Raw genomic sequence first — 25,699 nt, 5'->3', positions numbered from 1 at the left:
TTCATGTTTTTCCTCCTATCCCCATGTTACAAGCCTACTATAGACTAAGAGTGCTATCTGCCCTTTAAGGAATAGAAAATATTTAGGCTTTCATTAGCTTAACCTATGTTAGACAGAAAAGACATTTCTTTCATGAGTTTACTCCCACCTGCGGCAGAAGCATAAATTCCATGTAGGCAGCTTCCTATAAAGAGAAGTGTTTTCCTGAGCTGCTTTTTAGACCTATCGAACTGGCAAACACCCTTTCTAGCAAGCACCATTTTGTATTTGTCATCTGTGTATGACAGTTTGCCAGAAGACATGCCTTTCTTGCCCTGTTGTGCTACAGTCAGTACAGCCTAAGGTCCTGCACTTAAAGCTCACCTGATCTTTTCAGTTGAATTGCCAGTATAACTTGAGACAATGTGACTTTCCTCATGCAGAAGAGAGTATGTTAATAGAGACCTTGACACAGACCCTGATCTTGTAGCTGTACTAGTGATCAGCATGAAAATGGATAGTAATCAGCAGAAATGGTCTTTTTGTTCTTTTTTTTTTTTTTTTTCAAACGTGGTGTGACTCTCAGAGGCCATAAAACATGGCCTTTGCAATTACTAGCACTTTGCAACTAAGAATGAACACAGCAAACTCCATAAACATCCTTAAAATAATACTGCAGAAAGATTCTTTCCATGCAAATGTAAGTCACTTATAAATAGTCATGCTAAATTCCTGTTAAGGCTACTGAAACGGATTAAAGCCATTCACATCCCGTAAGTGTTTATAAGATCCATGTGCTTTGTGTTTGGTGACATACCCCATGCAACTCTCATTTTCAAAACACACAGTGACAAATCAAAAGGTGTGAATGCATTTATGACTGGGTGACAGACATAGAAGTGTTTGTGTCCCACCTACCCATATGAGACACACTTTGTCCTAAAAAAATTGAAGAGTAGGTTTGTCAGTAACATCTCATTCAGAGCTAAGAAGGCATCCTCTAAGAGCTATTCTGAATTATAAATCTTTTAAAGGATTATTTCTGACAAGGATGTTTTTTGGTTATCTTCTCTAAGATATGGAGGCTATTCAGGGTGTGGGAAGTTCTTCCATTTTAAGTTTTTCAGTAAGAAACTGAAACTATGCATAAATGAAAGTTGGACAACAGAAGCCCAGATCTGCATTCTAAATATTTTTCAGCCCTCCACTCAGCATATATTATTCCCATTGAAGGTAGAATAGTGGATTGTTCATACGCTGAAATTTTGTTTGCAGGGCACAAGTGCAGGTAGACTGTTCTCTGATCTAGAGCAGCCAAATGCAATTTTCTGTTTGGTCCAGCCACACAGTAATGAAGTTTCCTAACAGTCTTCTAAATGGAGCAAATGCCATACTAAATTGATTTTCACCACTCCAAGCCACTCAGAATCTACTGTCTTAATCAAGTTTATTTCTTACAGCTGAGGAGCCAAAGGCAGCCTGAGCATTAGAGTGAATCTGACCCAATACTTCTAATAGACTTTATGAATAGCATTTTTTTTTACATCATCTTTTCTCTGTAGAACAGCTACATGCCAGAGCATAAACTTCATTGAGGAGATGTGCTCCATGGCTACAAAATAAGACCAAAGGTGCTAGTTGCTGAAAATAGGTCACTCATCAAAGAAACATGAGACTGAGTTGCATAGAATCATACTTACTGAGGGCTGCCTGTACTTTTATAGCCTCTGACTCCTGTGAGTTTTCACTGAATCCTACAGCATTCACAGCTTTCACACGGAAGATGTACTGCTCACCAGTTTCTAAACCATGAACAACAAACCTGGGTTAAAAAAAAAAAAATCGCATCACATATTAGCATGGTTCTGATAAGATATAGTCTGCTATAACATGAAATCTTGGCAACAATAACTCAACTTCATGAATGCTTCACAAAGGAAAATATTTCCAGGAGGAAAACTGAAATACAATCATATGAGTTAGTACAATATAATTGGGTGGGGCACTGGAACAAAAGTCATAGGACTCATATTAAATGGATAGTGTGGATCTACTGGGTAGCATCATGTAAACTATCGTACATTTCATCTGAACTTTGGCTTGACAAGCTCCAATCTATTCCTTTTTCACTTTATTTTCATATTAAGTACCCAAAATAGCCTTCAGTTATATTCTGAGGTTCTGGGCAATTACTGTCACATTGGAATAGTCAGAACTATCCTATTGTAGGATGTGTTTACCTATGCATAAATTAAATGTTTTTTCTTATTTTTATGCTGTCCCAATCCCTTTGACCAAGGACTTTTCTGCTTCTCGTGCTGCCCTGCCAGCAAGGGGGCTGGGGGTGCACAAGGAGCTTGGAGGGGACACAGCCAGGACAGCTGGTCCAGGCTTACCAAAGGGATGTCCCACAGCATGTGGCATCATGGTCAGCAATAAAAGCTAGGAGTGTTGGCCAGAGAGGCTGCCATTGCTTTAGGACAGGCTGGGCATTGGTCAGCAGGTGGTGAGCAACTGCATTATGCAACACTTGCTTTGTACATTCTATTGTTATTATTATTATTATTACTATCATTATAATTTCTCTTTCTTTTCTGTCCTATTAAACTGTATGTATCCCAACCCGCAAGCTTTTAATTTTTTTTCCTCCTGATTCTCTCCCCCATCCCACTCGGGGGGGAAGATGCTTAGCTGCCTGCTGGGTTAAACCAAAACAGTCCCCTCTCCTTCTCATATGCTTTCTCAAGTGCATCAGGTTTGTTCACCCCAAGAGGAAGTCTGCCCAGCAGTCTGAAAAAAGTCTAGCTCCAAGAAACTGCAGACTGTTTTTCATCACATTCATTCAACATCCACCTCCCATGATAACACCTTTGCTTAACACATAAACTGGATTAAAATTAGCTACAGTTTTCAAACCTCCCCAAAATACAGAAGTATTGTCAATACCTGTTATATTTAATAGGTTTATGGTTACTAGGTTCCCAGTGATTTGATCCCACCACAGAATAGTCAATATAGTAGCCATACAAATCTTCTTCATGTTTTGGTTTATCCCACTGAACTACAACTGATGTTTTTGTATTCCTTGTGGCCACTACCCGACCAGGTGCAGATGGAACAACTAAGAAAAAGAGAAAGACATGTACTGTTATGGAACACGTCAAAATAAAAATAAGTAGATACAATGCTGCATGCTGTTACTATGTTTAACCACTTTAGCTATGATTTATCCTACCATGTCAATATTGCTATATGATTTATATTTTAGTGTATTTGTTTTGCTAAGTCACTTGTCTCGATACTTCTATATGAATGCTTATAAATATATTTATTTTTCAATTTCTTTAATTACAGTAAATTTAGTCTAAGCTGCTAGGCTTCCTACAAGTCTGATTTTATACAGGTTTTCTGAAGCGTGAATTATAAGGGAACATATTTTCAAATATCAGTGTGGATAAAGGCATACAGGTATGAAAATGCTCTCTCAAATATTCTTTCTCAATTATGGAGTTTATATATAGTTCCTGTAGCACTACTGCATCAGTAAAAAAATGCACTTAAACTGTAAAGGTACAAATATCATGAGAGTTAGGAAATACCACCTGTCAGTCAACTAATGATGATGGCAATTCAGAAAAGGCCAACTTTTCAGGACAACTTCAAGTATATGTTTGAATGCTAAGTGGTTAGCTAAACTTAGCAAGATGGATTTCACAGAAGCATAGGAATGTTGGTTGGAAAGGATCTTAGGGGGTCACCTAGCCCACCCTGTCACCTGGTGAAACTATCACCAGCACTAAGCGAGATCAGTCATGGCTTTGTCTGAGTCTCACAAACTTACGACAATGGAGATTTCACAGTTTTCCTGTATAACCTGTTCCAGCATTGCACTATTGCACCTTTTTCACCAAGAAAGTACTGTCAAACCTTGATCTTCTAAACTACAGTTTATGGCTGTTGCCTTGTATTTCATCATCTGGCACTGCTGAGATCAGTGTGGTCATCATCTTTTTAAGTGACCACCCTAAACAAACCCAGCTACCTCTGGGACCCTGGCCAGCTTGGTTGCTATCCACTGGAACTCTTGATTTGTCAGTCCCAAAAGAATACTTACATACTCTTGTAATGTATAAGTACACAGTACAGCAGTAAGGCTGTAATATCAAGTGGAAAGTGGGTTCAGCTTGAGATAAAGGTACCTACGTTTAGGAGTTTATGTGTCTCTACAAGCACGTGTTCTTAAGCTGGCATTATAGTCAAAGTTCTAGGGCTTAATTCAGTTACCCAAATTCATTTACTACCATTTTAGAGCATCTGAGCCTTCTTCATGGAGTTGGCAATATGACTCAGGAGATACTGAACACCTGCACCCCTCTGAAATGGCAGACTGAAAGCATTTCAAAAGTTACTAATGTCTGCTTGGGCAACTGAACTGAGCCTCGGATCAGTGGTTGGTAGAGTGTTTGAAATGATTCATCTCACTCTGACGTAAATACCCCATAGCTGGTCAGCCAATTTATTCTCCAGGCTCCACTCACTGCAGTGAAAGGAGAGACATCCCAAGCACCTGAAGATGCCTACATGGAGATACTTAAATCTGGATGTCAATCTCAAATTGCATCCACTTTTACCACTCAAGTCAATTGTCTAGTACTAAGTGTCATTTTGGATGGCCTAGCATACCCTTTCTGCCCTCTAGTTTCTGCTCAAGAGAGAGAGCCACCCATAACTCATGTGTAATGTTTGGCAGCCCCATGAAGTTGTCTCAGCTACCCTCAGGAATGTGAAATGGCACTGTGTGCCAGCAACTAAATGAAGCCATGTGTGTCTGATGCATTTTAGCTCAGGTGGTTAACTCCATCTCTGAAAGTACTCCTACAGTTTCTCTTTAAAATAGAATCTTCTCTTTCTGCTTTCAAGTATGACTACAATTTATTCAAAATGTTTTTTTGTGTGTTAACCCCTAAGGGGTAGTCTATTTTCTGTACTAAGTTAAATAAACACAGTATTTTTCTTCCCTACCTTGGGGAATGTTGAACAGTTTAAATAATTTATATGCATTAATGAAACATCAAATCAAGAATACATAAAAGAAAAACATAATTTTGTTTCATTTTGCATAGCTACAGATCAAGCTGAAGGCAGTGGGCTACATTTTTTTTAAATTATGATAAATATTAAGAAGTCTATATCTAGCGATATTTAGTGAGCTATGGGTATATCAGATACTGTATTCATTTCTTACATTTCTAGCAAGTGCACTAATAAGATGTGCTCTGAAAGTGACAGCCGTCAATACATGAGGCTGTTATCTGTGACCTTTGCTAAATTGCAAAAGCACACCAAATATTTGAGCAATGCATTGAATAACCACTCCCTAAATTTTCATTTGTGTACTTGAATGTGGCCCAGGAATAAACACTTCATTTTCATTTGGAATTTTACCACTGAATATGAAGATGTATCTTCCCCCATCACTGAAATCTACTCATCTGCATGCCACAGGAATTCTGCACCAACAGTAACTTGCAACTTAGAATACTAAGGAAGAAAGGAAAGACTACTTTATCTAGCTAAAAGTGTAGGGAATTAGGTAGTATATAATTACCTGAGCCAGACAATACAATTACCTAAGTTAGCAATTAACACATATTATCTTATTTTTTGACAAGTCATATTAGTAGAGCACTCTGAGGAATGACTAACTAAAATTAATTTAACTTCTTAACTTTTAACTTTTAAACTTTTAACTGATCTTAGCAAGGAGATTTATGATCATTATGAAAAATTTTGAATGTTTCCAAAATTTAACATCTTGGTATTTTTGAAATTCAAAATGAAATTGATTACTATTATTGTAATTATACTAATCTAATTATAGGGAGAGTTGTCTATTTACATTTTGTACAACATCAATTGTATTTATTATTAATGCCTTACAATTAATGCCTTACCAACAGTATCTTGTGGTTGAATAGGTTCTGTGATTTCAGATGGATCACTGATGCCATGCTTGTTTGCTGACAGAACTCGAAAGACATATGATTTTCCTTCTGCAAGGTCAAACACTGCATAGCGAGGAGATTTTACAGCAACCTGTGCATTGACTCTTTGCCAGCTTCCACTGCCAACCATGGACTAGGAAAAAAAGAAAAAAAAAAAAAAGCTGCAAATCACTTCTGGGAACTGTCAAAAAGTGAACATATTGCTATATTGCATACTGTCATGAATTTGCTCATGAGCTAAAGGAGAAGGATCATTCTCAAATGCCTCACTTTAGCATATGCAAATTCTCATAGCTCATGCGTTCAAATTCTCTACAATAAAAGTCTGAGTGCTTCACTGTCTCCCTGTCTGCCTAGACTTTGGTATATGTACTCTTGTACATACAGCTAGCCTTCAGCTAGGGCCATGACTGTCACCCATGACTGGTACCAAAAGAGTTACTCTCATGTCCTGCAAAATTCACTTGAACACTCAAAGGTTCAGTATAAAGCAAAAGTCCTAATCCAGATTCAGCAAAAAGGTAGGGAGGGGCATGTTACTCTACTCACTGACAAATCTTTATGTACTCTGTTATGTAAAGGTGTTTCTCTAAAGCATTCATCAAATGAAATAATTACTTCTGAATATTCTCTGTTGCACTGTTTTTGGTATAGTAGCTGAGCTAATTAGCATCATAACTGTACACAGAAGAGAGCCAGCAAACCAGCACTCTGGGAGAATTATATTGTCCATTAGATCCCCTGGATAATCTGTTGGCCCAAAACAAAAATTAATCATGGTGTATTTCAGTGATTTTAGTAAAACTCAAGTGCCCACTAAACAGCTTAAATAAAATTACCTTCTGACACAGAAAGGTGCATAAAAATTAAATTTTCATAAGTTTTGGAACAGAGAGTCCATGAACAAAACCTGATAGACTGTAAACTTCTTACAGAAGAAGCAATGTTTCATGGGTCCTGTGAAACTACCCTGTATATAATGAGGCCTACTGTAGATAAATAATGAAAAGGTAAACAGCTGGAGCCCATATATCAAGATCTTTTCCATAGATACTGAACTCACCTATTGTTCTCAATAGCAAAAAGGAAATGTAACATCCATTTTCTTCATTAAACAGAAGATGGAATATATGAAAACAACATCATTTTGCCGTATATTTTACTTTCTAGTATAAAAAACATTAATTTTTGCATTTCAGTTTCACAGAGGCATGAATCAACATCACATTTTACTCTGTAGTTTGATTTTATCTATCTGTTAAAGAATGCTTTAAAGGAACACTGCTATTCAGCATGGAGAACTCAGTTTCAATTTGTGTTTCTTGAGGCCTTTAAAAACTGTTTTTGTTCCTCAGCACTGAGACTTCTTTATTTGAAATATATTAATTAGAAATCGTGCTTTCCTAAATTAACAAATGACTGTGAAAAGCAAAAAAATAAAAAGTAAAACAAAAAAATAATAATATTCACCTATGAACTGATTGGGCTATTCATATATATAAGCTATTTATATGCCAAAGGATTTTAGAGTCAGGTATTAATTAGTATAATGAACCCTTTTTTCTAATAATAGCCTTTTACTCCTCATTCTCAGTTTCACTCAGTAAGTTTGGCATTTAATTAAGATTCATTTGTTCCTCATTGCCACTTCAGTACAGTGTTTCTGAAGATGTAAAGCTATTCCTGTAAAACATGCAGATACATAAATTTTCTAATTCATACTTAGACTGAAATTCAGCTAAGTGTAAGTATCCACTCAGTAGACATTTACATCTGAACTTTTCATCCTGATGAGATCTGATTCTGAAAACAAGTAGGTATTTTCAGACCACATTTCATCCAACAGTAGTCTTCTAACACAGGATATCTGAACCATGACAGAAAGTTCCAGTTTCTCTTCCATCTCTCTAGGAAAGTGTAGGTAACTAGCTCAGATGTACAATTCTAAATTATAGGCAGATAAAGTTAGAATAAATCTTGTACTTGCCGTCAGATTGTGATCGAAAGCATGCTCCTGATGAAGGGCACGTTACTTATATTGCCTTTTTTTTTCTAAATAGAGTCAGTGACCAAAACTTCCCTTTCAGTTGATGTGTAAATACAAGACAAAGAGCTTGTTCAAAATGCTTAATTTCGTTGGCATGAAATTTATAGATAAGAGCAGATGTATACAACTAGGAATTAATACAAAGAAGCAATGACATGATATTGCGTGGCATAGAGAGAAAACAAGATACTTATTTAAATGGAAATTACCATTACCTTTCTTGAATGTGAAAGGCAGAGTGGGAGAAATCATAAATGTGCTTAGTTGAAAATCTAACTAGTGAGTGGACTTCACTTTATCCTTATTATTTCAACTCCCAGCAGGTAATGGATGCTGAATACAGGATATGAAGGGCTTTTGAATTGGGGATTTTGAAGTGACTGAGAAGAAAAAGGCAGGATCTGGTGAGCTGCAAAAAGTGGGGTGATGTGCACAAAATGGTTAGCTAATAAATTAACTTTAAAGGAATGTGCTGAACAGTTGTGAGAAGAAAAAAAAATGCGTGGTAAGGATCTGCTGACACAATATTCAACATGGAAACTGAATGTGTGGCAGTTTTATGGACGGTTTCACTGTCCATGGATCATTAAGAGGGGGCATATGCTAGATCCATCATTCATAAAAACTAAGTATAGCTTGGCATGTAAGAGTTTTAGAGGTCAGGTATGAGGCCCATTTTACTTACTGAAGTAATGGGCAAACTTTGGAGCAAGAAGGAAGGATTACGACCTCTGGCTATAATTCAACATATTTAATTTACACAGCTGGCACGGGGACAGATTTATCTAAATCTTAGTAGCGTAGATGGGAGAAGAACAAGCCTCTTCTACTGTCATCACCCAAGTTCCCTATCATGTCTAAGGGATGAAGAAGGCTGCCAGGAAGACTACCAGGGAGCAGTGAACCTGAGACAGACATCTGCCTCACTACTAGCCTTTTAGGGAATAAACTGGAAATATCAGGTTATAGCACAGGGTGCAGTAAGCCTGCAAAAAGAAAAGTGAGGATCAAGTTACGAGTCACTGCTTATACCTTGCTCTACTGCAGGACTACCATAACATTCCTTGTAATACAGGCAAACTGCAAACTGGAAGTCTTGCCTGTAGGGATGTGAAATCTAAGATTTTTTTTTTTTTTTTCCATTAAACTGCTACCTTACACACATAGTTTGCTCTCATTTTAGACAGCAGCAAGCAAATTGCACAGGGGTATCCTTTTCCCTGGACCTTGAATTTCAATATTCATTAAATCATGTAATATGACATTTGATTGTCCATGCCTCTCTAACATCTCATTACCAGATCCTGCGAGACCTCAGAAAGTGTTAGTTTTATTGCTCATTCTGCAGTTCTAAAAATGAGTTGAATATAATTGCATGTGGCAATGAAACCCCTCATAGCTGAATGCCTTTGTGCAGTACAATGTACCTTCTCAATGAAGTACGTCAATGGCTCCCTGCCACGGGGAACAGGTGGATCCCAGCTGAGTACAACATATGTTTTGCTGATTTCTGAAGCATGTACATTGGTGGGAGGGCCTGGAATCTGAATATCGCCTGGAAGAGTAATAAATGTAGTGAGTGTTAAACAGCAGATTAACCTCAGGGTCAGCTTTTACACTACAGCTCAACTTTCTGAACACCAACCCTGCAGCATAGTGCTCAGCTAGGACGTCATCCACGCAGTCCACTTGCTCACTTCAGCTCCATTTTGAGGAATGAAGTATCAGCATTAAAAGCTAGTTATTTACTTTTTCAGTTAAATATGCCCCTGAAAAGCTGTGCATTTGTCACACATTTTTTTTCCTTTGATCACATTTGAATTACTTTTATCTGCTGGGCAGAAAGCCTTGGAAAAAAAAAAAAAAAACTCCCCACTATATGCAAATAAGATATATTTTTTGATCAAAGACAGAATTCCAATGTGGCATTACAAGAACTTAGGCTAGAAGATACCTGCAAGCAAAGTAGAGTAAGGAGAAGAACAGCAAAGTGGAAAACAGAAAAGGAAACAGAACCTATTAACAATATAATGTGATGGTATTACCAGCTAGCATAGTCCAAAGCACTTTTAAAAACCATGGATCAGAGGCAGACAAATGTCACCAGCCCTTTGTTGACTCCATCAATTGGAGTGGCCTAGCCAAACCCCCTCTCCTCACTTGCCCTACAGTGTTACCAGCAAGGTGAGGCATGACCTGCGTGCCAGGTTGGAGGCAGTCAGCATGGCCATTCATGTCCGTAATCACCCACAGCAGCATGAGAAGAAGCCAGTTCCCCTACCAGTGGGATTACAATGGTGTAAAGCAGTACTACATAGGAATGGCTCGGGACAATGAGAGACAGCCTCAGGCAAAACTACACAGCTCTGAAGAAGCTTCCTCTTGGTAATAGTTCAGAATTAGCAATTCAGCAGATACCTTCAATTTCTTTTTGTTTGTTTACAGTGGAGAAAGCAAAAAGTTTCATTCTTTTAAGCCAAATTTTGTCACTTCTCATGTTACCAGGGAGCATATGTCCTCTAAATGGTCAGCATTTGACATCAAAAAAGAGAAAAATGATTCTATAATAATCTCTAAATTATGGAAGTGATGTTTTAACATTTTATAAACATCTCTAGAACAAACAAGGCTCAAAATTCACACTAGTTATTTCATCATATCAATCTCCCAATCAAAACCAGACTTTTTAAAAGTAAATGGACATATCCAAAGAAAATTGGATACGCACTCTCTCAGTGCTTTCTAATATTTGATTTCCTACAGATAACCTTTTTCTTTAAGAAAGGCACATGAACCAGATGAGTCTAAGACAAATTTGCCAATTTACAGTCAAGAAAATAATGTTAATCATTAAATACAGCTACCTGCAACACAGTGCATACAGTCAAACGTCTTCCAATTGGTTTTACATAAGTAAATCTCAAAATATTTTTTTTTACATTATTGAAAAACCTGAAGCTGACAAAGTTTCTAATGATACGACATGATAGTACAGCCCACTTGCTCAGAATGAAAGGTTACCTGGGACTGAAAAGGAAACACATTTGTGATCTATGAGATCACTTTTTCAAAAGAAGTATCCAATTTTGTGGATGAAAATAATGATCTATACAAGCAATAGTATGTGGAGCTTCATATTCCTCTATTAAATATGAATAAATGAAACATGAATCTCAATCTTATTATTTGTACTTACACCAGATTGGCTGTTTAACCTCCTGATCATTCTCAGGCAATCCTGAGAAGAGGAACATACCCTTTGAAGCCAAACAAGTTAAACAAATGTGTTCTGATCCTATATTGTGATTCTGATCCTACAACATCCCTATCAGTTCATTTAGGATACCATCATCAAAATGGAGAAATTTCATCTGTCCCACCCATGCACTGGAGAAACTATTTAACGTCTAATTCTCTATTCAATTGCACCTGTCCTCAGGTGGATTTTCTTATATTATGTTATTATTGGAGTTACAGGTTTATAAGCTTCCTTTGTTGAAGATAGTATAAAGATTTTTTTTTTTATCTACTATGCCATTATAGTTCACATTTTTGACGGGTTAAGTGAAAAGAAAATCATTATGCAAGCCAAAACAAAAAATAAAAAATCATCACATATAGAAACAAACAGATATGGAAGACATTTGGGTTTTATTCAAAATTTGGAAATGATCTCTCCAGTTCTTCTGAGGAAAAACAATGTTTAGTTATATACTAAAGTTATATATATATTTTATATATATATATATATTTATATATATATATTTTAGTTATATAAAATGTTTAGTCTATAACCTTAACAACCTCTCTATTCAGGGAGAGAGACATTAATTAAAGAATTGGGATGGATTTGCATAAGGTGTTTTTGTTTTGTTTTGGTGTGGTGTGGTGTTGTGTGGTGTGTGTGTGAGAATGCAGAAACAACTTGCTCAGATCATCAAATTCAGTCTAAAAAAAAAAAAAAAAAAAAAAAACCTATATTTAGCTCCCAGAAGGATAGCTGAAAAGGAAATTTGGGTGATCAAATATGTTCAGCTGTTCAAACTCAGCCTAGCACTGGCCAAAGCTAAAAGGTGAGGAGACTCTGTCAGCACATAATGAAACTGGTATGGTACTGTCTGTCCTTTTAGACCTTTACCTTTCACTTGTGTTCTCTTAGGCTTGCAAGCCAAAATATCTGACTATATACGTTACTATAAAGAGTTTACTCAGTAGGCGGATTTCCTTTAAAGCTATGTTTCAAAATAAATTGCTGAAATCCTGGGATACAAGCAAATGGACTGAAATAATAGAAATACAACATACCTTCAAGGTCATCTTTACTGATTACAATCTTTCTCCCTTCATCCACATGAATAGCTGTTAAGCAAAGCATTCAGTTAGTTTCTTGAACCAGATTACTATATTTACAAATTTTGCAAATTACTGTTCATCAAAAACCCTGTATGCCTCTATTTCTGTAAAACTCTGCTTTAAATCTTTCCACAGATGCAATCAACTCAAAGTCATACATTGCTTCTTTAACTTCCATAGGAAACCCAAACAAGACAGTACTATCTAAAGATGTGCTAAAAAGTAAGAATCACAGCCACAATAGATTTATTCAATTGTCTGGCAGATTGGCAAACAATTGTATATTGACTTTTGCCATAGGTATTGGTCATAAAGCCAATGGAAGCATATTCAGCTCAGGTTTTACAAGCAACATTGGGACAGTGCTCTGCAGTCTTCATAATGACTTTAATTCCCTTATGTATAAAAGGAGCACACAAAACAGAAAGTGCACAAGTATACAATATATGGAATAAAAGTACTCCCCAGAGCAAGACAGCTTACTGTACTCATGGAGGAGCTCTCATAAGGCTCCTTTGCAGACTGAAGTGGCCTTTAGCACAAGACCTCAAAAGGAGTTTGTTTATTAGATTTACTTTTTCCATCTGCCAGAAAAGTCACAATACCAGATACCCCCAACCTGTAGCAGGGGAGCTTTGTGCCAGTAATGGCACTTCACTGAGGAGAGGAAAAAATAAATAAATAAATAAATAAAAGTGGATAAATGCAGCAGTCTGTGGGATGGTGATTTTTTTTTTTTGCTAAGATAGACATTTCAATTACTTTTTCAAATGTTTCTGCCAGCAAATATAGAAGTTTATGGGACCTCAGTGCCTGTCTCACATTGCGAATGTTACAAGCTTCCAGGGCATACTGAAAGCTTGAAAACATTGTTCCTTGTAGTAATTTATATTGTTTGTATTTAAAGCTAAGCAAAAACAGCTAAAACTGAGATGGAATCTCCAGGTCCATGAAAAATTGTCCATGTAGACCTTGCCATTCCAGCTATACACCCTCCACCCCACCCCCACCCTCCCATTGAAATTAGTGAGATATTCGTTCTAAGGAAGAAGTAAGCACTGCTGCTTAGGTTAACTAAGCAAACAGAATCCGAAAAAAAATGTAAGATTGCATATCTATCATCTGTTCCAGCCTCGCAGAACCTACTTTGTGTTCTTTCCAGGTCAACAGGGTCAAGAGCTGCAACCGGTTCAGAGACTCGAGAAGGCCTGCTAATGCCAGCGTTGTTCACTGCTCTCACGCGGAATATGTAGGACCGTCCCTCATAAAGACCAGTCACAGGATACTTGCAGATTTTTACAGGAGCATCATTGCACTGGACCCAGTTTTCCAAGCCTACTTCACATCTTGGAGTAGCAGAAGACAGCTTTTATCAGTGTCATCCCACAATAAAATACATTGTCCTACATACTAAAGCCAGAATCACAGAAGCCACCCTCATTAAATTGAAGGACTAAACCATGTCAGTCATCAATGAAACACTCTTTATACACTCTTTCCTCTGTTCAGACAACCAATTCTCACCTTGCTCGTATTTATTCATAACGCTGTTGCAAAGGTTATTTTTTTGTCCTTGTCAACTCTCTCTGCTTCCCTTCCATTTAGTTCTCTAACTTGTCATATGACACAAGTTATTCACTTTTATTTTTAATATACATCTCTCCAGAAGATGCTGAAATTGGAGCTTTCACCTATTTTTTTCCATCTCTTTCTTGTCATCTTTTTGAGCAAGCACCGTTATGCTTTTCCCTCTGACAATGGTTTGACCACTGAGTCATCATGAAGCACAGTGATGTCCCCATAGTGGCTCCTTTGTGTGTACACATCTGTTTTGTCTCCTGTTACTGTAAACTTGCATGGAGAAGACTGCCTCTTGCCCTGACAGTACTGGGAAAAATAGGGTCGTGATCAAAGGCTACTTGGTACTGCAGCAATCCACGCAAAAATGTCAAAAGAGCTTGCTAGATTATACACAAAATAGGTGAAATACTCCTGTGATCTATGCACTGCACAAATTAGATATAAGTGGTAGAGTCCCCAGGGTTTAAGTTAATTTCCTCATGCTGACTGCTATTCATAAGCCAACATTTTCCAGCAATTCCCAGACAGTTGTCTCCGAACTAGACCAAATTATGGGGTAGCAAATAGCAATGAGCTACAAATGTTGCTTTTGAGTGCAGAGCATTATACACTGTGAAATCATTTCAGTAATGTTTTTGCTGACTGTCAGCTTCAAATACTAAAGATCAGATGTTCTGCTCTGGCTGCAAGGGGCAAGCCTGCACTTCAGTGGAAGAGATGCAAAACAGCACTTGGGACCCTGATCCTGGGCTGCCTGCACTGAGCTGAAACCCCAGCAAAGTGCAAAGCAGACTAGAAGAGGGAGAGAACTGCCATTCTGATTTAAACAACCAGCTCCCAAAAGCCCATGACTTGAGCCCCTGATATACCACAGTTATGGCTGAAAGAAAAATATATAATAAATCCTAGATTCCAGTGTTTACAGTATACAGATTAAAGAGAATAAATCTAATTCCAGATACCTATGGATTCTGGCTTCTATAAATTAAATAATGCCAGGGCTCATTCTCTGATTTGGCCACATACATACTACTGAACATTTTCATGGTCTGATAAAGTGTGGCTGCTTGCAAATGATTACTGCGAATGGTCCCTGGTCCTTACTAACTCCCTGACTGTGCTCAGAATTGCCTGAGAAACAACTAGATTACTAGAACTAAAAGTGTGCCAGAAAACATTCCAGTCATTTAACAAAGTAGGCAACCTACAGTGGCTGGGGTCTGCAAAAATATAGCTAAAGAACCTAAGTGGTCAAGGATATGATGGCATTTTTGTTGTTAAGTATATGCATGGTTTGGGCAATAAACAAAATTAAATAAATGCCAATGTTTACATACTTGTCAACAAAATATCCAATGACTGGGCTCTGAGAGGTCGTATTTGGTGGCTTCCAGGTAACAATAACATAGTCTCTGTTAGCATCATGGCACTTCACATCCATCGGTGCCCCTGGTGCTCCTGCAATCAGTGCATCAGCATCTGGATCACAAATAAAAATAAATCAGTTTTGACTGTGACTCCTCTGAAATCTACAACAAAGACAAAAGGGAATATTTTCAGTTCACTCTGCTGGTCTTTTACGTGAATGGGAGCCTGAAGATTTCATTATACACTAATTCACTGCACTAATGAATCAGGCTCATGTGTCTCTCTCCCCATGGTTAAAAGTTTTCAGGGATATTTTTAAGGTGTGGAAACAGTTTAAGCATCAAGCCCCCATTATGTCTCACAGGAATTAAAAGCCCTACTACCCCATGTGTTTTTGATCTTTCCCACTGAAAGCTGTAGGTCAGTGGGTTACTGACCAGACCAAGGTACTCAGTAACACCTATGTAGCTGAGGAAAATAAATCTCTTAGGAAATGAAAAGTTTCCGAACTCCTGGTACATTTCTAAGGCTGCTGCTTTTTACTTAAAGTCTTAAAAGTAATGAATGTACTTTCATTAAGATATTTTTGAGTGGTTTCATTTCTAAGGTATTGATTGATATAGACCCATGACTCCTAGTGGAGTCTCCTAACAGGTTCTCTCACTTCAAAGAATGATTTCTATAATACAAAAACATCCTGTATAAAGGCCAAATTTATCCTTGTATGGATTTTTTTTTTTCTGAAATAACAAAGCAAAAGCTGCAAGTTTAATTTGAACCTTAACTTGGTGTTTTCCCAAATTTTCCTAAAATATCAGCAAAGAACCACTGTGATCCTATAACAATCTACCTCCCGCAAGGATAACCCAGACTTTGCTGTCCTTTATGCACATTTCTTGCAGATGAATTTGAGGTATCTTAGAGGAGGAAACCTAGGGACTGAGAAAATCATTTGCCATAATGCAAAGGCAATCAGTTTTGAGGTGGCTGATGCTCAGAATCAGGCCTGTAATCCCTTACAAGATTTATTTTCTATGGTCCTGACTGTACACGTGACAATGACTTTGTAGCATCAGATCACAACCTACATTAAAAAAAGATGAGAGAAAGACCAACAGAGGACACTACAGACTCTGGAGGACATAGCTCAAGTCCTGGGTTCTGTGCATGTGAATGCATTAGACAAACTGCAAAATGGACCATAGAGATACCTAAAATTGACCCACCAATATGCAAAAATCTTCTAGGAAAGTTAGTATACATTAGCGAGCATTTTTCGCTTGAGTAGTTCCTTTCTTAGAAGGTAATTGGGAACTAAAAATCTTCAGCAAATTGTTTCCAGTGAGATAAGGGTGGCTTGTTTAGGATATATTGCAAAGCTGATGAAGCCCATGTGCTAGTCCTGTGAGGAAGATGGATCTTGACCATTCAAAAAAACATTCATTGCTCCATGCAAACTGTCTGGAAAACACTTCTGCAAGACAAGCATTTTACAATACATTTCCAAGAACATCCCAGATCTCTGTAGGTTTAAAATTAGTACAGCTCTAATGGCTTCAGTGGGGCTGCTTCAGCTTGCCACTGCCGAACACGTTGTCCAATGTATTTAAGAGAGTGAAAGCATTGCTCAGCTAGAGTTATTTTCATCCTTCAGTAAAAGAATTTAAAAGGAAAAACTAAGTTTTATCTGGAGGTGCATGTGGGAGTTCATTCTCCCTTCACTGGGAGTTGTATATGCAAATGCAAGGGCAAATTATGACCTTTATTCTATTTTAATACATTTATCTTCCTTTTAACTATGTCTCTTGTGAAAACTGTATTTCTTCAATGAGCTAATTTCTTACTTTGCTTCTTTTCTCTGATTATTGAGCTGACTGTGATTGGTACATTGGTGGGAATATTTCTGTTGCTTTGTGCTGTCTCTCCTCCTAAGGCCAGGCACAGAGTATGAGAATGCCCAACAAGACTCATTCCCACTTGGCAATCTCTATAAGTAAAACAGTCACAGTGAGTACTGGTGCCATATGAAGATGTTTAGTTCCTATCAGGAAAGGAGAAAACAAAGAAACAGGCGTTGTCTTCATAAGAATGATTTATCTGGTTCCCCGGGAAGGAAGATAACATCAGAAGCATGTCCTTTTGAAGCTCCCCACTCATGTAAAGTGACTATGAGTGACTATGTTGTTTCTAGCACAGACTACTGTATACATCTAATGACTATGGAATACCACAATGCCAGCTTTCTTTTCTGCTTCATTATTTACATGTGACTTTTTAATAAAATAGCTCTTTCTACTGCTCTTTTTAATTTCTCCCAAGAAAGGAATGAACACCTTACCTCTGACAAACAGGTATGCACTGCATTCATTCACTCCACCTTTTGTAATCATACGCAGGGTGTATAAACCTTCATCATCCTTGTTCAGATGAGTAAAGGACAGAGCTGCCTGGCCTTCTCCAAAATACAGCTTTGTCCACTTGGAGTCCTTTATCAGCACATCTGGAACAGAAGACCCATCAGACCCGTCACCACACTGGACAGAACTACAAATGTCCTAGTGCAGCTGTGCAGCTCTGTGCTAATCAGAGATACCCACTATGCCAGCTTTATGATAGCTTTATTCAGAGTGACAGTGCTTTGATGCTATGAAAACTCAAGCTGAGGAAACTTGTTTCCTCAGTGAATTTTACAGAATATGAAGTCTCAGAATACCCTATATAATGCCAACAGCAGAATTTCCATCACTGACACTTTGCATATGCTGACAGAGAAAAATATTATCCACATTTTGAAACAATTATGTGAAAACCTGTCATACCCTGTAATGAATGCAGGGTGGAACTTCATTTCATTATTAATAAGTTTTGCTACCTGTTCAGGTCAAATGTCAGATTACTCAATTTATTTCTCCAAGTTTAAGAGACGAGATTTCAGTTTAATCTGGACTACTACAAATACACACTAAATTTAAATCCTCAAGGCATGCCTGTTGAGCAGAGAATGAAATTAAATCTGAATTTCTCACAGGTGAGAGGTGGTGACCCATGATTAATGCAAATTAATCTGATTGCCTAGTGAAACCTGAGCAAAAGAATGGGCAGGATATTTTATGCTAGCCGAGAGACTTTCTTCATATCACCTTTTTAATAATTGATTGGATTATTTTTAATACTTAACTCCCTAAGACCTATTGCATACTAATTTATTCTAATTGATGCAGCAGAATTATATTTAAAGAAGCTGAATATCTATAAATGTTTATTACTCTATTGCTTAAATACACTCTGGAACAGGCTCTTGAATGATTGTAAAGGAACCAGGTTTCCCAGCTACCAGCTCAATTGCATAAGAAGGTATAAAAAATGAAACATGTTCAGATAATAAAGCATCTATAAGACACACTACTAAAACTTACAGCAGTAAATTACATGATCACCTAAACATACAGTTGTTTAGTGAGAAGAGTACAAAGTAAATTCAGTCACATTTGTTCACAGGAGATCCTTTCTCATGAGATCCTTGCACAGAAAATCTGTGTGTCCCCTTTCTGTCATGTCACAATGGTACGGATACTTTGTGTAGAGAGACATGAAGTACTTTAGATGAAATCAGAAAATGTCTCCACCTAGAAACTTTAACTAAGTGTGATTTCTGTGGAAAATCCTGAAGAAAAAATGAAGTTGAACAACCAGCACCTTAGAATTGCAGGTCACTTGTTTAGATTCCAAGCTTGGGTGGAATCATAGACATTCTAGATTGAATATATAGAAACAGCAGGAAAACCTATTTTGTCTATTAAGGCCGGAATCATCCATTCCCACTGCTTATGTGCACCTTAAACCAGAAACTATGGAGGCAGTTGTGTTTGCTAAGAGCAGAAAAACTTCTTTCCTTCACACAAGGTCAAAGAAACACCAAACCCCTTAAGAAAATAAGAGGACTCTTTTTTAATGCAGTCTGGATGGATGACAAGAGAAGGTAAGAAGAAGATGAGAAGCCAAGAAGAACAGTAAAGGTATTCACAGGTTTTAATAGAGCAGGTATTTATGTACCTGTGATCACAATAATTTTACAATACGAGGGCCTAACTGTGGTGATCAAATCCCCAGTCTACTCACATGTTGTGCTCTGTCACCCCTATCAGAATTTACCAAGGAACTAACCTGGAAGAGACTAGCACTCAGATTCAGCGTGACTCAACCCTCACTTGCTGACTTCACTACATGAGATATTTTTCCTAAAACATTGTTCTGCTGAAAAACATTCTGCTGAAAAATCGCATATAGAGTGGGGAATTACTATAAGTTGAAGTTTCTCTTCATCATGTATTTTGGTCTGCTGAAATATAAGCTCAGTTCTGCACTCTGTGATTTTTTTCTCTGAATTAAATTTTTTTATTCTAGATTACAGTATAAATAACTGCAGAATGCTGGTTTGTACAGCTTTATAATGTTTATATTACACTAGAGATCAATAACAGAAATCTCCAGTTACCAGCTGAACTCACATCAAGATTGGATATATATTCCTGAAGTATTATTTTGATTTAGTTCTTTCAGTATCTTAAATTGTTCTAAGTGGGCCATGAATTGTAGACATCATACTCATGTTTGTCAAATCCCAAAACACTTTAGAGGATTTGATTCAGTTGACTTGTATGCCCCTAGGAGTCTAGTAGACAACCTCAATAAGCTTCACTCATGTGAAGCTTATTAATACTGGATAAACACATATTTCTCTTGTGTATAATTATTAAAAGTAAATTATACAGATCCACCTCAGGGCTTTAGTTGTTATTATTTGATTAATAAAAAGTGAAAAATCTTAGGAAAAATACAGATTGTCTTAATACAAGAGTAGAATTAAATATTACCTCTCAAAAGAAAAAAAATAAAAATAAAAAAGAACATTGAAAGCACATAATGTTGAACAAATTATTAACCTTCTCATCATTTATATTTATGCATTGCCTCCAGCTCTCAAGAGACTCAATACAGGGAATTGTAGCACATAGCAAAGGTTCATAGCTCAAGAATTCCTGCTGTATTTGGAAACAAGTTCTGCCAGTTGATACATCTGTACACCTCTTCAAAATATTGTGATCCATGTAGGATCACAAGGAAAGACGATCTTAAGCTTGTTCATATCATCATATTTTCCTGTAACATAAATAGAATAATGGGATGAAAGTCTATCTGACTCACTAGCAAAATCCCATTGCCTTCAAAGAGACCATGTTTTCATCTCAGGTTTTCATGGGGAAGGTAATCTTACGGCAAATAAGGGGAAAAATAGATCATAACTTTTTTACATATCAAGAAGAAATTATCTTGGCGTCATAAAGAATTAATCTGAAGGGATAAATTACTGTTCAACTAGTGCAAGAACATTTCACAGTGGATGAAAATTCAAACAACATGCGGCATCCCTTGAAAATTAGTAGTTCTTTATGGCTGTAGTTCCCAAAACCAAAGTTCAGAGATTTGGCACCTAGAGAATCTGGGTCCAGTAGGAGACAAAGTAAAAGTACCATTGAAAATAATGGCTCACCTCAGAGTCTATTGATAGCAATTTACAAACCCCTGTGCACTTCAGTGGGAATAGAATCTGGGTTCAAGGATGAGCCTTGTATTTTAAGTTATTCACCAAACAAAACAGCCATTTTTATTACTTCATAATTTCATTTAATATCAAATTCATGTAAAACGATGTGCATGAAACAAAAGGTATAACTATCAGCAATAAAAGACTCCTTTTTTGATTTTCCTAATCTCAGATTTTCTCGACTTCCTTATTAATCTTCTTAATATTTCTTTGTTTATGCACCACATTTTGTTAGCTATGGAATTTTACTACCTTGTCTAGGACCAATCCAAATACCAGCATTGGGAGTCTGCTACTCCCAAATGTTGTCCCTCTGAGGAAAGGTCTCACCATTCACTCAAATCCTCAGAATATTGACTTTAGGATCCTACACTGAGACTGTAGTTGGTGAAAAGTTGTAAGCTGAATATCTATGATAGCCTACTGTCTGTTAAAATTTAATTAGGTAGTTATATGTTTTTTGTTTTTTTTTGAGGGGGGTATGGTGAACAAATACTAATACAGGGTTGCTATACCATTAACGAAACACTGCAATATGCTTCAGGGATGCTTTTTTTCAGTACTTCCAGTAAAGACTGCTTCACTTGGCATAGCATAATTTTTCACTGACAAAAGAGGCAAAGGCCTACAAATGTGGTACTTACACAGCAGAGCAAAAGCCTGTATTTCAGGCCTGATTCCTCTAAGTATTTCTGAACTATAAATTAAATATGTGTTAACGTAAAATTCACGATAGTGGAGCAAGATGGAAGGAGAGAACCACGCCCACACTTCAGTGCTTCAAACGTTAATTTACTGCTTTGTGAGTACCCTCCAGTTCAGTGGTCACAGCATTCAATTATAAGTTATGCTCAAATCTAGGAATTGACTTTGTTTCTCCACCTACTCAGTAAATGTTCTAACCACTGTGTTATTAGTTAATATGAGATTACCTCCTTTGCTGTAAATGTGCACTCACGAAAAGGTGGACAAAGTAATGTAATTTAGAAAGATATCAAGTCTGTAAATTCTAACTAGAGATATTTATTTGCTCTGTTCTGAAATTAGTTCTGCGAATCTCATGTTCCAAGACTGATCAGTGTTTTCTCCAGCACTTTCCAGATAGCTTCTATTCAATGTACTAACTTACCATCTCTATACCACTCAGCACGGGGCCGTAGTCTTTTCAGCTCTGGGGTGACCAACACAGAACACTTAAGGGTCAGTGTTTCACCTTCAGTTGCAAAGGTGACTCCAAATTTCTCCAAAAACTGGACATCGAAGTGTGTGAAGCAAACATCATATGACAGGGGCACTATGCATGAGAAAATGAAAACATTCTTAAGTAACTTCTAGTTATCACAAACAGATTACTGTCAAATCTGAAGAGGAGATAGAACTCTCTAGTATACTATATGCTGATCTAGAGATGCAAATGGGAAAGAAAAAGCTTCTGGACAGCTCAGGTTGCTACTGAGTGCTTAAAGAGCAAAATCAGAAGAAACAAAGCATACTTTATTTTCTCATCTGTAAAACATTATTCTGGCTTTTATTAATGATAAGGGTATACAAACTATCTAAGCAAAAAAAATATATTTGCTTACAGTGGAAGGGCATTATCCCAGCTGGGTGAGGCTCTTCACCCTCTCTGAACCCTGTAAAATACAGACAATAAAGATTCAATGACAAGAACATAATATTTATTTCTTATTTTAATCATGAAGTAGGACTTACTTCGTACAATCACAGCACAATTAGTTGATGCCTGCCCATGGACATTTGTTGCAACTGCTGAATAAGTAGCAGAATCATCAAAATCAGCTCTGAAAAGGGAAAATGGGAAAATAAATGAGTAGGCAAATACAAATGCTCTTAATGATCAATATTACAAACCAAGCTGTGTCAACCCTAAGCAAAGTGTATAAAGCTCTTTGCTCACATCACACTGTGCAAGAAGCTGATGAAAGACAATCAGAAATCTGGTACTGGTTTTGCAGTAGTTTTATCACAGATTAGTGTGCGGGCTGCATTAACTTAAGCAAACTGGAAATAACCTTTAAAGAATGATCAAAAGGAGATAGCTGGAATATGCCAGTCTGGCTCTTTCCTTTCTCTATGTAACCTTCTTAATCTGTCTTGCTCTTCTGCCACATATTTTAAGAAAGAGACATGGAAGAAAAGGACGTGATGCTTGCAGAAAATTCATCCCTCTGTGGCTATCCCCAGCAGGTAGATACAGGTATTTTTTGCCTCTCTCATACCTCTTTTTAGGCAGTATATATGAAATGATACAAAACCACGGAGTATGACCTAAATTCTTTATGGGCACAAAAATTTTGGTTTGATTTATTTTTAGTGAGAAAAGATATTTATTATGTAAGGACAATAAAATAAAAAATAAAATAAAATAAGATAAAATAAAATAAAATAAAATAATAGTTAATTCATGCAACATAGGGCCCAGTGATGGAATGTCTTATTTACTGGATCCTCTCTTGAAGGATAATTTATGTTAGCAGATATATGTCTAGTTAAGATACAAGTCCAAACCTTGGTTTCCCAATTCTTTACTTATTTAAAATGGGTTCAGTCAGGAGAAGTATTACATCCATGGATATGACATAAAATTGAGGTAAAGGAAAGGAAACTAATTCCTTACGTGCAAATATACTTTTGGTGCGATTACATGAAACTACAGTTAAATAAACTTATGTGAAATGTGTCTAATAAATATAAATATAACTCCCTATTGGCTAAAAACATTAAAAATACTTTAGATTGTTCTAAATACAGATTTAGGTAGAGTGATATCCACCCCACCCCACCCCCCCAAAAAAGAAAAAAAGGAAGGAAGGAAGGAAGGAAGGAAGGAAGGAAGGAAGGGAGGGAGGGAGGAAGGGAGGGAGGGAGGAAGGGAGGGAGGGAACTTAGTCTGGAGGAAAAAATTATTTTGAAAAAGTTGAAATATTTCATTTTGACATTTCACAATTAACATTTCAATTCAAAAATATTTCAGAATTTACTTCTGCTTTATTTTTAGAAACATACTAAACACTCTAATATGAAATACCCCAATATTTTGGTTTTAAATAAACAAAATGTTTTATTTGGCCCAATTTGATATCTTTTCTTGAACTTTTTTTCTTTAGCCAAGTATTCAAAAATATGTCTGTGTCATACAAGATTATTGAATTTTTTCTATTTCTTGGAATTTCTATTAGGTCTAGCCATCAGTTAACCAGAATGCTGAAATACATACAATTAAATCCTGCTTCTGTGTAGTTCCAGTGCATTTAATAGAGACACTCTCAGGAATTTCTGTTGATGAGATATAATGTCTGCATACACTTAGTTTCCTCTAAAACGAACGAATTTGTATCTTCTTGGCAACTGCCAGATGAAAGGGATGAAATTATGGTTGTACTTGTCTTCTAAGAGGTCATGTATTCCAGGTGTGAAAGAAGAAAGAATATGTAAAAGTGTTTGATGTAAATTGTATAACAGGATGCCAATTTGGGGCCATGTAGCACTTGTGATAGTCACATCAGACACCTGTTTTCCAGCTCTCGCATATATTCTGGACAGTGTCATATCACAAGAATGATACTATCTGTACTGTGATGCCTAAAATACAATTTGATAAAAGCTCTCTTAAATTTAGTTACCTCCCTAAACATACAGGAGTAACAGCTCCTCCTAGAGGTAAATCTTCGGCCACAATTTTCACAAAATAAAGCAGCAAAATACCAAGTCTATCATACAATTAATTATTAAAGCCAGAGGAGTAACTCTTAAGATTAACCCACTTAACCAGAAAGCCTGCTGTAGAGTATGAAGCCTGTGAGTGCTCCACTACAGTCTGTATAGGAAAAGTCTGAAAAACACTATAGAACAACTGAAATACTAAGCTAAATATTATTCAATATCTTGGGGTTTTCAGGAAGGATTTAAAAAATGACCATACCTTTTCACAAACCTACATAAAGCTTAACTGATTTCTGGACTTGCTTGAAAGTTGTTGGATTTGGTAACACTAACTTAAAAACAAGAACAATTTTTTCCTATTCTGGTTTCACGGTATTAATGTTTGTATTATAAGATGCCAAAAGCAAGATAAAACTGTGGTACAGGATTTTTTCCTAAGTCACATTGTAATGTCTCTATATTGACATGTACATAATTCATACACTTTTCACAGCCAAATACAGTGCCTTGCTATAATGAAATAAGATTACAGCAAATGTGGCATGTCAAAAGTTTTTTTAAAGGGGCATTGCAGAATTGACTGTAGTGGAACAATAAGGTTACTCTGCACTAAATCCATACTTTAAAGGAGGTATATATAGTATATAGTACATACTATACTGCGTATATAAAAAAATATATATTAAACAGTGTTAGGGATTGTCCCCTGAAATTGTATTTTGATTACGCTGGCGTTGATGTGCTAGAACAGCCCTAGACATGCCCTGGTGTGTGACAGGTCCCCAGAAAGATTCCTGGGCACAGCTCAGGAGACAGCAGGATTCATTTCCCAGAAAACATTCTGGATGTAGCTGCCCTGTCCTGAAAGATAAGATGAGCAGCATGGATATAGTGCATCCCATGCCAGGGGGCCACTGTGTCAGAGGATGTTTTTAGGTTACCATGGCAGGCAAAGTCTAGGACAGCAATTCCTAGTCACTGGAGGGAGGTATAGCATACACTGCATGTCCCCAAATGCATGCCCTATAAAGGATTCCTGTCCTCCTGCCCACTGTCCAGCCCCCTCACCATCCTACC

General features: G+C 37.0%; 1 protein-coding gene across 1 annotated transcript in view; it reads right to left on the bottom strand.

The window, feature by feature from the left end:
* Positions 1-25,699, bottom strand: part of MYOM2 (myomesin 2) — a 69,849-nt gene that overhangs the window by 34,031 nt on the left and 10,119 nt on the right. The window contains exons 6-16 of the mRNA XM_035542909.1: positions 22,652-22,740; positions 22,522-22,572; positions 22,068-22,232; positions 17,672-17,833; positions 15,303-15,444; positions 13,531-13,730; positions 12,337-12,390; positions 9,459-9,586; positions 5,934-6,117; positions 2,926-3,100; positions 1,680-1,801 (exon numbers count right to left, since the gene is read on the bottom strand). Of these exons, the coding sequence (XP_035398802.1) occupies positions 1,680-1,801; positions 2,926-3,100; positions 5,934-6,117; positions 9,459-9,586; positions 12,337-12,390; positions 13,531-13,730; positions 15,303-15,444; positions 17,672-17,833; positions 22,068-22,232; positions 22,522-22,572; positions 22,652-22,740 (1,472 nt within the window). The remainder of the gene's footprint in view (positions 1-1,679; positions 1,802-2,925; positions 3,101-5,933; positions 6,118-9,458; positions 9,587-12,336; positions 12,391-13,530; positions 13,731-15,302; positions 15,445-17,671; positions 17,834-22,067; positions 22,233-22,521; positions 22,573-22,651; positions 22,741-25,699) is intronic.

Source organism: Cygnus atratus, chromosome 3 (genome assembly GCF_013377495.2).
Source record: "Cygnus atratus isolate AKBS03 ecotype Queensland, Australia chromosome 3, CAtr_DNAZoo_HiC_assembly, whole genome shotgun sequence".
Lineage (NCBI taxonomy): Eukaryota > Metazoa > Chordata > Aves > Anseriformes > Anatidae > Cygnus > Cygnus atratus.
This window is presented reverse-complemented; position numbering and strand designations above follow the sequence as displayed.